The sequence below is a fragment of the Triturus cristatus genome, chromosome 7 (assembly GCF_964204655.1).
Source record: "Triturus cristatus chromosome 7, aTriCri1.1, whole genome shotgun sequence".
Lineage (NCBI taxonomy): Eukaryota > Metazoa > Chordata > Amphibia > Caudata > Salamandridae > Triturus > Triturus cristatus.
The window spans coordinates 1,697,495,271-1,697,508,107 of NC_140590.1; the positions used below are offsets into that span (position 1 = coordinate 1,697,495,271).

At 42.6% G+C, this 12,837-nt stretch overlaps 1 protein-coding gene across 2 annotated transcripts in view; it reads right to left on the reverse strand.

Moving 5' to 3' along the window:
* Positions 1 to 12,837, reverse strand: part of LOC146812807 (alpha-2-macroglobulin-like protein 1) — a 747,116-nt gene that overhangs the window by 238,596 nt on the left and 495,683 nt on the right. For both annotated transcript variants that reach the window (XM_085619917.1, XM_085619918.1), the window contains exon 21: positions 2,199 to 2,311. In XM_085619917.1, the coding sequence (XP_085476043.1) occupies positions 2,199 to 2,311 (113 nt within the window). The remainder of the gene's footprint in view (positions 1 to 2,198; positions 2,312 to 12,837) is intronic.

A 12,837-nucleotide genomic window follows, 5' to 3' on the forward strand; every position in this document is an offset into this window, starting at 1 on the left:
TGCTCGGCTCCTTCAGATGTCTATTGCCTGTCCTTTTTCCTGGGTTAGGGAGTTGTGTGGCGGTCTTAATCTGAGTGGGTGCGGTGTAGCCCATCCTGCCCCCTATCTCTAAGAGCTGTGATCTGGTGTAATGGCGGCCTACCTTAACGCCGGTAGCTAGGTCCTGAGTCGTCCTATGCTCGTCCGGGGCGCGGACGGGCGCAGACGGGCTTGCCTCTGGTGCGCCTCCGGCGCGCCGTCAGCGCGCCCGCTGCGCGCGCTAGCATTTGGCCTCTTTTATGTCCTATCCCCTTGTGGTCCAGGTGCCCCTAGCAATATGGCGCCTGGCTACAGCCTTTCCAGCCTGTCCCAAGATGGCGTATGGTGAGGCGTAAGGCGAGGGGGGTCCCGCTCGAGCAGCAGGTGAGAGAGGATGTAATTTTTAAAGTGCAATGCAAAGATGAGGTTTAAAATCAGAAAGTAAAATAATACTGAATTTTAATAAGGTTTTTTTAACGCCCTGCATTAATACGATGTGTAGATTATCGACTATGAACGTATCACCACGTCAAGTGCAGATTTGCTCTACTTAAATCTTTGTCCCCGTACCTTGATGGTATACCTTTTAAAGATACTGACATGCAGCGTATGACAAGTAAATCTGTTCTTACCTATGTTTACTGACCTTGATACTGAGTCCTAGTCAATTATCAGGACAGCATTTTATTGTAGGCCAATTTTAAAAACTCAATATTATGAGATACAACCGGTCACAATCCAGACAAAGGCCATGTGCTATTGATATAAATAAGTATTTTGGGAATATAAATCTATGTGTTTTGTTTATAAAACACACTTCTAAAACCTTATGGTTTCTCACATAAACTAACATGCTGGTCAATGTGGGCAAATAGCTTAACTCTGCTTTGACCAAGGTATTCATCCCATACCCAGTGTTCCTGAATAAAAGCCAACATAATACATGCAAATAGGGTCTTCGCCTTTTTGAGAGAAACACACCAGTCATTTCTTCATGTTTTCAAATTCTTAGAAGCTCTGAAGCAGGTTCTGGAGAATGTTTTTTGTAAATTCCTCTGTTCTTTTTTAGCATGGTAATTCTGCCTCTAAAGATTTGATAATCATTTGTGGATGGGTTAAACAACTCTTAAATAGTTTTGAAGTATTTTATTTGTCTTTCCTATGGTAAGGCCACATTTCAAATAGTGAAAAAAATGCCAGGTTTGGCTGATTTGTTTATATTTTTTAGCCACCATGGCATTAAAATACCAGCTGAGCCACTACCATACTGGGCAGGTGGCAACCCAACATGCAAACCAACATAATAGGGGTGACTCGGTTTAGAATGCACACAGGCGCATCCAATGTGTTTCATAATAAACCAATGCATTTGCTACATGAATCACTACAATAATAATAAATCATTCCTATTTGTAAAGCACGAACATATCACTCCCTTAAGGGTTTCAAGGCACTGGGGGTCATCGGGGAGATTAAGTAAGCTATTGCTCAAAGTCACATGATGCTGAGCTGAGCTGCCGCCAGTGCAAGAGATCGAAGGGGATCCCCATGCTCCAGAGTCAGCCACTCTGGCCGCTGCACCACACCTCTTTGGCTATTATAAACCAATATGCACCATATATGAGCCCATGCAATTTTGAACTAATAAACACCCTGTTTAATAACACAGAATTGGTCATACACTAAACAATACATAGCCAAACATAAATAGATTTGCATGCACAAACATATATAAAGAGAAGAACAATGTATGTTGACCTCCAAGTTCACACACGAAGGGGCATGTATATAAAAGTAGGAAAACCTTCATACCACTAATAATAGATTCCCATACACATTGGCATACACACTCAGACCTGTTCAAACATTAATCAACATACAAAACTCTCCACCTCGCTCAACTTCACTGAGTCCTTACTCAAGCACCACATCTAATCCTCATCTCAGATTCACAATACTATGTATGACCCTTACCTGTACACTCATCCCAGCTACGAACCTCCTCACCGCTAATGTGTGGTCCAGTCGCACCTTCCATGTATGATCACTTCGTACTCAGCAGCACATGACTATCACTCAGCACACTCTATGGTAGCTCACTCCTAACTTATCAACCACCCGCTCTCTCTGTTCCACTTCTGCATACCGTATTCCCTTAGTGAAGTAAAAAAAACACTGACCCGGACGATCAGAGACTTGATAAGGGTGTCCTTGCGTCCTTTCTCAGGCAGGGCGATATCCTGCGGCCCGCAGAGGCCCACAGCTTCAACGCTGACTGTGAAGTTCACCTCACCTAAAGGTAAAACAAACCAGCTAAAGTTAAAACAAAGAGGCTGAAACTTGTAAAAGAAAAGAAATTAGCTACTTACCTGTAACTTCGGTTTTCCAATTCGGTATCTTTCAAAGATCAATATGATTGCATCATTCACTGTCATCCGGCTCGGTATCTTTAACCCTCTTAAATAAACCGCGTTTATTTAGTAGCCTATTCACATCATTTGAAACAGCCCAAAAGTCAACAAATGAGTTAAATGTGCTGTGCATGCCACACCCACGGGCCACTTAGTTCAGATTTCCTATTAAAACAGTGTTGGACATAAGCAAATAGATAGCGAGCCTCTCTCCAGAGAGAAAGGACGATTAGATGTGAATCTATGTCTATAAATGCTGGAGAACTGTATATACAGGTAACTCATTTCTTTATCAGAATTGGATCTTTCATAGATTTACCTGTGTGAATCAGAACAGCAAGTAGTCAAATAGACATATGTAATAAGCAGGCTAACTTTTAATGAACAGTTGGCCCACTGAGGCATCTCTTGCACTATTCAAGCCCAGATAGTATGCTTGATAAGCAGTAGCTTCTTCTGCCATGTAGATGCTTACAAATGTCAGGGAAGGGCACTTCTGTATAGAATGCCCCTATTGATGATAATCTTCTGCGGGAGAGTGCAGTCACGTTAGACCCAGGGAGTGTTTAACTTTCTTGTGGCAAAAAGTGAAGAAAGCTGAGAGTCCCTGGGCAATCCCTTGTTTTGACATAGGGCAGCCCTGGTCTGAGCAACCAAAAGTGCTGATCAAATGTTCTCAAGTCTTAAGGGCCACATGTAGGACAGGTTTTTGCGGTTGCAAGCGGGGAATCAGGCTGTTTGCGACAGTTAAAATGGCCTGTAGCATGTATCAACCCAATTTTGTGAGTCAGTAACCTGTAACCGATTCTCAAAATAGGGTTTTCAAATTGCCATTAGGAAGTGACGTCCCAAGGGTATCCCTTCCTAATAGCGAGTCACAAGGGCATATACAATTGTTGTGCGACCGGAATGTGGTTACAAAACAATCGCAGTTTACTGCCTACTTAAAGTTGGTGGTAAGCCACTCACAAACGGGACCGCTTCCCATTTATGATTGGCAGTGAAATTTTTTTTTAAGAGCAGGCAGTGGACCTTTGGAACTAAATGAAACTAAAATGATTCATTTTTGTTTTAAAAATGCAGCCCGTTTTTCCATTAAGGAAAACGGGCTGCATTTTTTAAAAATAGTTGCATTATTTAAAAAGCAAACACAGACATGGGGGTCTCCAGCAGGCCACCATCACTGTGTTATTGCCCATTTTCAATGGGTCTCAAATTGCGACTTGCCTCATGAATACTGATGAGGCAGGTAATTTGCGACCCCATTGTGAATCACAAAATGTGTCTGAGTCACATTAGTACATTTCCATTTGCGGATGGCAAATTTCAAGTCACTAAAATGTGCACATTGCGGGTCACAAAAGGAAATGGTTGTATTTATGGCCCTTAGTTCTGTCAATATTAAAGTTTATGCATTTAAGCACATCCAATGTATGTAATGCTCTTTCAGCTGATATCAAAGGATATGGAAAGAAAGAGCAAAGCATGACAGGCCCATTCAATGAAAGTCCAACAGCACGTTTGTCAAAAGACTGAAGGCCTTATTTAGATCTTGGCGGATGGGTTACTCTGTCACAACGGTGACGGGTATCCCATCTGCCGAAATATAAATCCCATAGGATATAGTGGGATTTATATTTTGACGGACGGGATATACGTCAATGTTGTGACAGAGTAACCCATCCGTCAAGATCTAAATCAGACCCTTAGATTGGTACACAGTGTCACCTTATGTCTCGTAAAGCGCAAATATGTATCAGTTGTTATGAAAGCCTGGAGCTCACTCAATCTTCTTGATGATATCAGACGAAAAAGGAGTGCTGACTTACAAGAGGTACTTATTGCTGCTCAATTGACAGGCTCAAAAGGAGGTAACATCACCTGTCTGATCATGGTGTTCAATTCCAAGGGTACTGGGGGCTGTCAGACTAGAGAAAAGCCTTGGAAGAAGAATTTCATGAACTCTTTGAGGATCATCTCAGATAAGAAAGATAGACAATTGGTGTTATACTGAACTTGCATATCACAGCCAGGTGGACCTTGAGGCATACTTCAGGCTTTTTTGAGCCAAATGCACTACAGCAGAACAGGATGCGGCTGTACTAAAACAGAATTAAGGCCTTTAGGTGGGCAACCAAATAAGATCTTCTTCCACTTAAGGTGGTATGATTTAGTTTTAGAAGGGGCACAGGCCTGTGCAAGTGTCGGCCTGCAGACTGAACAAATGACCAGATTATAGTTGATCAGGAACCACACCCTGTAGTTCAGCAACTGCTGGTCATGATGTAAAACCGTTCTTTGTGTCTGGAAAGGAGATTGGGATGGATCGTCAGAGCAATTGGTTGGCAACAAAATAGTCACATCAGATTGATGTATCAGTACGGGTGTGGCCTTGCTGGGGCTGGGCTATGAGTGTCAGGAAACATGACTCTGCCATCTCCTTCTGCAGGACCATGGAGTTAGGGAGGGACCGCAGAAAGGCATAGGCTATGATGTCCAACCATGTAATTGAAAATATATTGCATTTTAAGCATGGTTGTCAGTAAATACTTGCAAACATTTTTTTGTTTTAGATAATGCCAAAGAGGTCTAGGTAATCTGGTATGAAAATGACGTGTGGTTAGATAATGTTCCAAATCTGGTGGTTATACTACCTGAAAATAACCAAGGAGTTAGCTACCTTTATTGAGGATATTGAGGTTGTTGCCATCAACCTAGCCCAGTGTCCCAGGTTTTCTATACACCTGTCTCTTTTTGTGAGGAGCAAAGTTTCACAGGACCGGATTTGTGGACCTTCTTTGTGCTGCCACAACAATAATGGCATTTTCTTTAGCTTCACAATTTCTTTTATGTGTAGTCTAGATAGGAATAGACTTTATACTTTATAGCAGCTCTTGAAAGAAACAGATGAATCTCGGCTGATCCACCACCTCCAATGGTAGTTCAAAGTAGTTATATGCCATCTCCAATAAAGAGTGGAAGGGACACCAAATAACATCTGAAAGTGGCTTGAGATGCTGGAGTGTTTCTTTCGCTCTGAAGTAACATAATGTCATCATTAGCTATCTTTCTGATGATCCCCATTCTCTTCTCCTAGGTACTGTCTTTTCTTCTTCTTCTCCCTCTCCTTTTCACTCTGCAGTTTCTCCTCCATATCATGTACTGGGGTGTTGGAGGTTCTGGCAATGTTGCTTGTCCTTGCAGCGAAGGTTGCGTAGGCAGCACTGGGGGAGGTAGAAGCTGTTAGGTTGATGGCAATGGGAGTTGTTGGTGAGCCAGCACTTGGCGTGGTGTCTGTTGGGGAACATTGAAATAGTGTTGTGGCTGAGGAACTAACCTCTGGACGGTCTTTATCATAAGCAAAGGCACTGAGGAAGTTCAGAGGGACTTGGACCACAGGGAGTCCTACTGTACAATAAATCCCACTTATTGGCTGAGGGAGGTTTTCTTCCCGGCTGCCCTTTCAGTACTGCAGGACTGGTACCAGCCCTGTGGCACTGAGCAATCTGATTGGCTTGCCACGTGGCTGTCCATAACCCAGAGACAAATACTGTGGCCACCATTTCTCCAAGACTTGGGCACTTTATCCACATCAGTGATATCATCAATGATGTCATTTAACATGGTATGAGTGATGTGTGTGTGTGTGCCATGAGTGATTTGTGTGTGTGTGTGTGTGTGTGCATATCTATATTTTTTTTACTCATCAAATTAGTCCATAAATGAAGGGCGCACTTTGCACAGTTGGTGCACTCGTGAGGGGTGGACCCCTGCAAATTATTGACCAACAATCGGAAAATAACACTGTACTTGCCTACAACATGTCCAAGTACTTTATTGAGTCATAAAGCAACTCAGCCCAGCACTCCCACCTACGTGTTTCGACCACACTGGTCTTGATCACCGTAAACAATTAGTCCATCATTGCTTTCGCCTTTTCTACCTCTCTCCCACTTAGTGCTTTAAGAGGCATTGTGGAAATGGTAGTTTTCACAAGTTCTGCTCGAAGTGAATTACATAAAAACAATTCAAGATTCAAGTGATTCAATATATTATTCAACAAAAGTAATCAAGTGTTGTACTCTAAGTATATCATGAAATAATAAGGACCTAAGGATTTTTATCAAATGTTTTCGACATTATTAATTAAATTATTTTTTCAATTGTATTTTCGAGTGGGAATAGATGAATTGTAATGTAGTATTATATTCATACCTCATGTTGTTGCTCATTTACACTGCTTTACGACTAAGAATCTATTTAATGCACCCTCTGTTGTGGTCCCTACCATTTCTAATAAAAGGATTTGAAGTGTGGGGTGCATATAATTGATATAAACTAAGGTGCCGATTCCGATCCGTTAAAAATATTCCCCGTACGAATCGTATCCGGATTTTTTTACGTACGAATCGTACAAGTCCCGTACAAACTGGCAAGTACGATTCGTATGTTAAAAAATCCATACGAATCGCATTGGGAAAATTCCCCGACACGTCCTCCGGTCGGAAAAAGTGTCCGACACGTCCCCGGACAGTTTTACGTACGAATCGGTAAACTGAAGTCCGAGCGCACAAGTACGATCCGTCCCGTCCGTCCGAATGCACAACCGTATGGAAAAAACACCGTACGGAGCGAAATCCCATAGCAACCATGGAGACCTCCAAACATGTGCCCGCATATGCGCCGAACACCCCCCCAGCCCACCCCCCCAAGTACGCGCCGTACCCCCAGCCCCCCCATGTACACGCCGTACCCGAGCACCCATACCTGTACGCGCCATACCCCCACACCACCCCCCTTGGTACAGAGTGTACCCCAACCCCCGTAGGTACGGAGCATACCCCCACCCCTGTAGGTACGGAGTGTACCCCCACCCCCGTAGGTACAGAGCGTACCCCCAACCCCGTAGGTACGGAGCGTACCACCACCCCCGTAGGTACGGAGCGTACCCCCACCCCCGTAGGTACGGTGCGGACCCCCACCCCCGTAGGTACAGAGCGTACCCCCACCCCCATAGGTACGGTGCGGACCCCCACACCCGTAGGTACGGAGTGCCCCCCACCCCCGTAGGTACGGAGCGTACCCCCACCCCCGTAGGTATGGAGCGTACCCCCACCCCCGTAGGTACGGTGCAGACCCCCACCCCTGTAGGTACGGAGCGTACTCCCACCCCCGAAGGTACGGTGTGGTGCAGACCCCCAGCATGGGGGTGGGGGTACGCTCTGTACCTACAGGGGTGGGGGTACGCTCCGTACCTACGGGGGTGGGGGTACGCTCCGTACCTATGGGGGCTGGGGGTACGGCGCGTACCTACAGGGGGCTCGGGGTACGGCACGTACCTACGGGGGCTGGGGTACGGCACGTACCTACGGGGGGCTGGGGGTATGGTGCATACCTACGGGGGGCTGGGGGTACGGTGCGTACCTACAGGGGGCTGGGGGTACGGCATGTACAGGTGCTCCTTCTGCGCATTGTCCTGATTTCCCGGCAGTTTTTGGCTGCCGTAAAATATTATCCGTGCGGAGTGACGTGGGCACAGATCGTACTTGCTGGTTCGTGAAACGCTGCCTGACTCCGTCCGGACGTCACGTCCGCGGTGTCCTGGATCGGAATTGTGGGTATGTGTTTTGTCGGTCAGTGGTTTTTGCGATTCGTACGGAAATGGTGTTTCCGTACGAATCGTACTTGCATGTTTGTAAGGTATTTTTCCTGGGTACGAGTCGGACGGAGAAAACGCTCCGTCCGACGATTCGTACCCGGTTTTTCCAGGATCGGAATCGGCCCCCAAGTGTCATATTTGTATGTGCTGACTAAGTGTCATATTATGCAACAAGTATGTATTTGTTCTTGAGTCCACGTTGTTTACACATGTATCCCCCGACGTTATTGATTCTGGATTACTCAGTCTGTTACCCCATATGATGTTCTGAAGAAGTCAGAAGTGAGGTAAAATGTTCCTTTATAAGCGAATGTACATTTCTTCGTCCCCATTCAGGCTTGAAGGGGTTTTGGTCTTAGACCTGATGATGAGTTGTGACTCTAACCGTCTTCATTTGAGAGTTCTGTCTCCACCCCTCTGATTTTGTGGGAGTGTCTATTCCAGAATATGGTATATTTACCAATTCTTTCCTTCATACATGAGCATATGTTTTGCATATGTTTTGCAATTGTGTAATTAGTGTCTTAGTTCTGTATCGCTCTTATGTGTTCCAAGATATGTTTTTTCAATGGACATATTGTACTGCAAATGTATCTCTTACTACAGAAACACTGAATCAGATAGACTGCATATACTGAATCACAAGTGATCTTCTCATTTATCATACAAACTTTTCCTCTTGGATCTTCAAGCTTTTTGATGTTTCTGCCTACTTTGCAATTGCTGCATTTAGTAAATCCTTTCTGTTGATTCTCTAGCCAATTTCCAGATTTTTTAATTGTAAAGTGACTATTAACCAGGTTATCTGACAATGAAGGTGCTTTTCTAAATGTTATTTTTGGCCTTGTCCCTAGTTCTTCACCAATATCCGGTTCTTTCTTTAGCACATTCCAATACTTGTCCAGAACACTTTTGATTTTGTAACTCTCTTTGCTGAAGGTAAGCATCATGCTCATTCCTTCATCTCTATCAAGGATTATTTCCTTTGTTCACAAGGGTCTGTCTTGTGTTAGGGATCTCGCTTTTTCTTCACCGTGTTGGATGTCACTATGTTTGTATCCTCTACGTGTGAATCTTCTTGTTATGCTCTTAAATGTGGATTCCATCTCCTTATTTTTTCTCTTCATTCTTATGAATTCCACATAGGGGATACTCTTAGTCAATGAGTTCGGGTGAAAGCTTGAGCCATGGAGGATGTTGTTGGTGGATGTTGGTTTGCGAAATACTGTGGTCTGTATTATATTGTTGTCAATGTATACAGTTGTGTCCAGAAATTGTATTCCACTAGTGCTGGTGTTACATGTGAATTTCAGACCCACTTCATTGTTGTTAAGTCTTGAGAAGTATTCCATATATTCTGTTACAGTCCCATTCCAAATAAAAAATAAATTGTTTTTGAATCTAAGCCATAGGGCTATTTTTGCCATGTATTGTTCATTTTCCTCTCTCCAAACTATGGTCTTCTCCCACCAACCCATCATAAGGTTGGCATACCTTGGAGAGAAAGAAACTCCAAAGGCAGTGCAGCAGATGTGGGAATAGAAGGCATGATTAAAAATAAAGATGTAATTTCTTAGGCACAGTTCAATCATCTCCAACAACATTTGTGTATTCTGTAGTTCCTCGATTGGTCTTTGCTTCAAAAAGTATCTGATTGTCCTTAGGCCAATTTCATGACTAATTGATGTATAAAGTGAAGTCACATCAATCGTAACGAGTCGATACCCATTTTGCCAATCGGTGTCCGTAAGGACGCTTAAGAAATCACCAGTATCCTTAATATATGAACTTAATGTCAACACAATTGGTACCAGGAAATGGTCCACATAGGTAGCAATATTTTCATATAGAGACCCACAGCTAAAGATACTGGGTCTACCTGAAGGTCTTGTCAGAGTTTTATGAACTTTCGGTAGAAAGTATATGGTAGGTCCGATGGGACTATAATTTTATAAAAATTGCATTTCTTGATCACTCAGCGTGCCCCTTTTATACCATTCCACAAGTCTGCTGTTAAGATCTACCGTAAGCTCATTGTTGTATTACTCTTTAATCTCTTGTAGTTTGTATCAACATTTAATTGTCGCATCACTTCCCATATATATTCATCTCTGTCTAAAATCACTATATTGCCTCATTTGTCAGCTGGCTTGATTTCTATTAAATCATTTTTCTTAAGTTCAATCATTGCTTGGCGCTCCTCTTGTGAAAGATTTTCCTTTCTATAGCCATGTTTTACTTTCTCCATTTTTTCTAGCTCAGAGACCACTAGATCATGGAACGTATCAATCTGTTACCGGGATGTAGGGCTGGACAAAAATTTGATTTGGTTTTGAATTTGGTACCCATATGTTTCCCTGTTTCAATGGCCATTACTTCTAGTATCTGTGATTCTGTCATGTTGTCATCACCAAGATTATGCATTAAGTCATATGCTGTTATTTCAGAAATTGTCAATTCTGTTGAAGGGTTAACAGCAGTGGAATTATAGTCAATGTCAGTGACTTCTCCTCTGATGTTTGATTTTGCAAAAAATGTCGCTAGTTTTAATTTACGTACAAATTTGTATATATCGATTTGAGTTTAGACATCGTCAAATACTACAAAATACTACATTACAATTCATGCATTCCAGCCCCAAAATACAATTGAAAAAATAATTGAATTAATACTGACGAAAACATTTGATAAAAATACCTAGGTCCTCATTACTTCATGATATACTTGGAGTACAACACTTGATTACTTTTGTTGAATAATATGTTGAATCACTTGAATCTTGAATTGTTTTTATGTAATTCACTTTGAGCAGAACTTGTGAAAGCTACCATTCCCACAATGCCTCTTAATGGACTAAGTGGGAGAGAGGTATAAAAGGTGAAAGCAATGATGGACTAATTGTTTACGGTGATCAAGACCAGTGTGGTCGAAACGCGTAGGTGGGAGTGCTGGGCTGAGTTGCTTTATGACTCTAAAAAGTCCTAGGACATATCGCAGGCGAGTGCAGCGTTATTTTTGATTGGTGGTCAATATATCTATATAAAAATATATATCTATATAGCCAATACTTTATTGCTGCTGGGTGTTTAATTAATTAATGTTTGCACTAAATTTCAATTGTACATTTTTGCACATGTAGATAGTATATAGACTTGCACAAAGGGATAGGGGGTACGTTTTTGCAATAGTCACTTTATTATTGAAATAGCAGAACAATGGACGGTATCAACTGCTGGACGTCAAAAATGTGGTAAACAGTGGATTCTATGTATTTATACATGCATCTTATCATATCAATCTGGATTTTAGCCATGTTGATTTAACATTGTTTTTATCCTAGTATTTAATGAATGTAGATATTATATCAACATAAATGCATTTAAGCATGTATTAATGAAAGCAATGATTTATGTTTTCTATGTCTATTACTGCTATGTGTGCACAGTCACTTTAAAAGGGGAACCTCCACCCCTAGGCGCTGTCATGAAATCAAGGCCATTGATCGGCCGAAACGTGTCATGGCGGCATGGTGATTATGGAATAAAGAATAATCAGCAAAAGAGTTGGGTCTGCTCTCGTCCTTTCATATATACGAAAACGTAGGACGAGTTTTCTGAATGAATATATATATATATATGTATATGTATGTATATATATATATATATATATATCACTGAAAAAACCATAGGTTTCACACAAGTTATAGTTAGCTGTACAGTTCACTCGTAAAAAACCAATGAAATTCCACGTTATAGTTAGTGCAGGCAACTATAACTAAAAATATTTGTAATATATGTATAGCTAAAATTTAATGGAAGAAGACATGGGCAAATAAGTGTCTAAATACAGTATTAGCATCAGCAGAGGATTGCGGTCGCGTGAGTTATAGTTGCCTGCACTAACTATAACGTGGAATTTCATTGGTTTTTTACGAGTGAAATGTACAGCTAACTATAACTTGTGTGAAACCTATGGTTTTTTCAGTGAATTTGCAAGGTTTTTTAAATGCTAATTCCTAACTATAACGTGTGTGAAACCTATGGTTTTTTCAGTGAATTTGTACGTTTTTTTAAATGCTAAGTTACTTTACGCCGTTCGTGCCGTGCGCGCCCACTTCACGCAGTTCGTTCCGTGCGCGCACAGTGAGCACGCGGTACGCTTCGCGCACCGCGCTCCCACTTAACGCAGTTAGTGCCGTGCACGCACGGTGGGCACGCGGTGCACTACGCGCACCGCGTGCCCACGTTACGCTGGATGGGCCATGTACGCACGATGCCCTTCGCGCACCGTCCGCACACGGAGGACATATTATGCGCTTCGTTGTGAAATGTTTTCTATTAAATTTTTGATAAGTAAAATGCCATGCACAAAAGGTGGCCAGCGGGCACCTTTTGCACACGGGGGGGGAAAATATGGATTTTTTTTTTTATTACATTTTTACCGTACGCGTACGGTAAGTGTATTCGGCGTTTTTAAAAAAAAAAAAAAATTATTTTTTGGCCTTGGATGGCCTTCTGGCACACCATAACCAAGGCTAGGTGGTTAGGAGCTGTCTAGCCTGCCCCCTTTTTATGATATCCAACTTTGTTTTTCCTCCACCCCTCAGAGTGCGAAAGAAAATGGCGGCCGACACTTCCTGGTTTCGACCGATTCGAATGTTTACTAAGATCTAACAGCCAATCAGAATCGTGCTCGCGCACGGCACCGTACGCGTACGGTAAGCTTACGGTGTGCGCTCGGAGCGCGCTT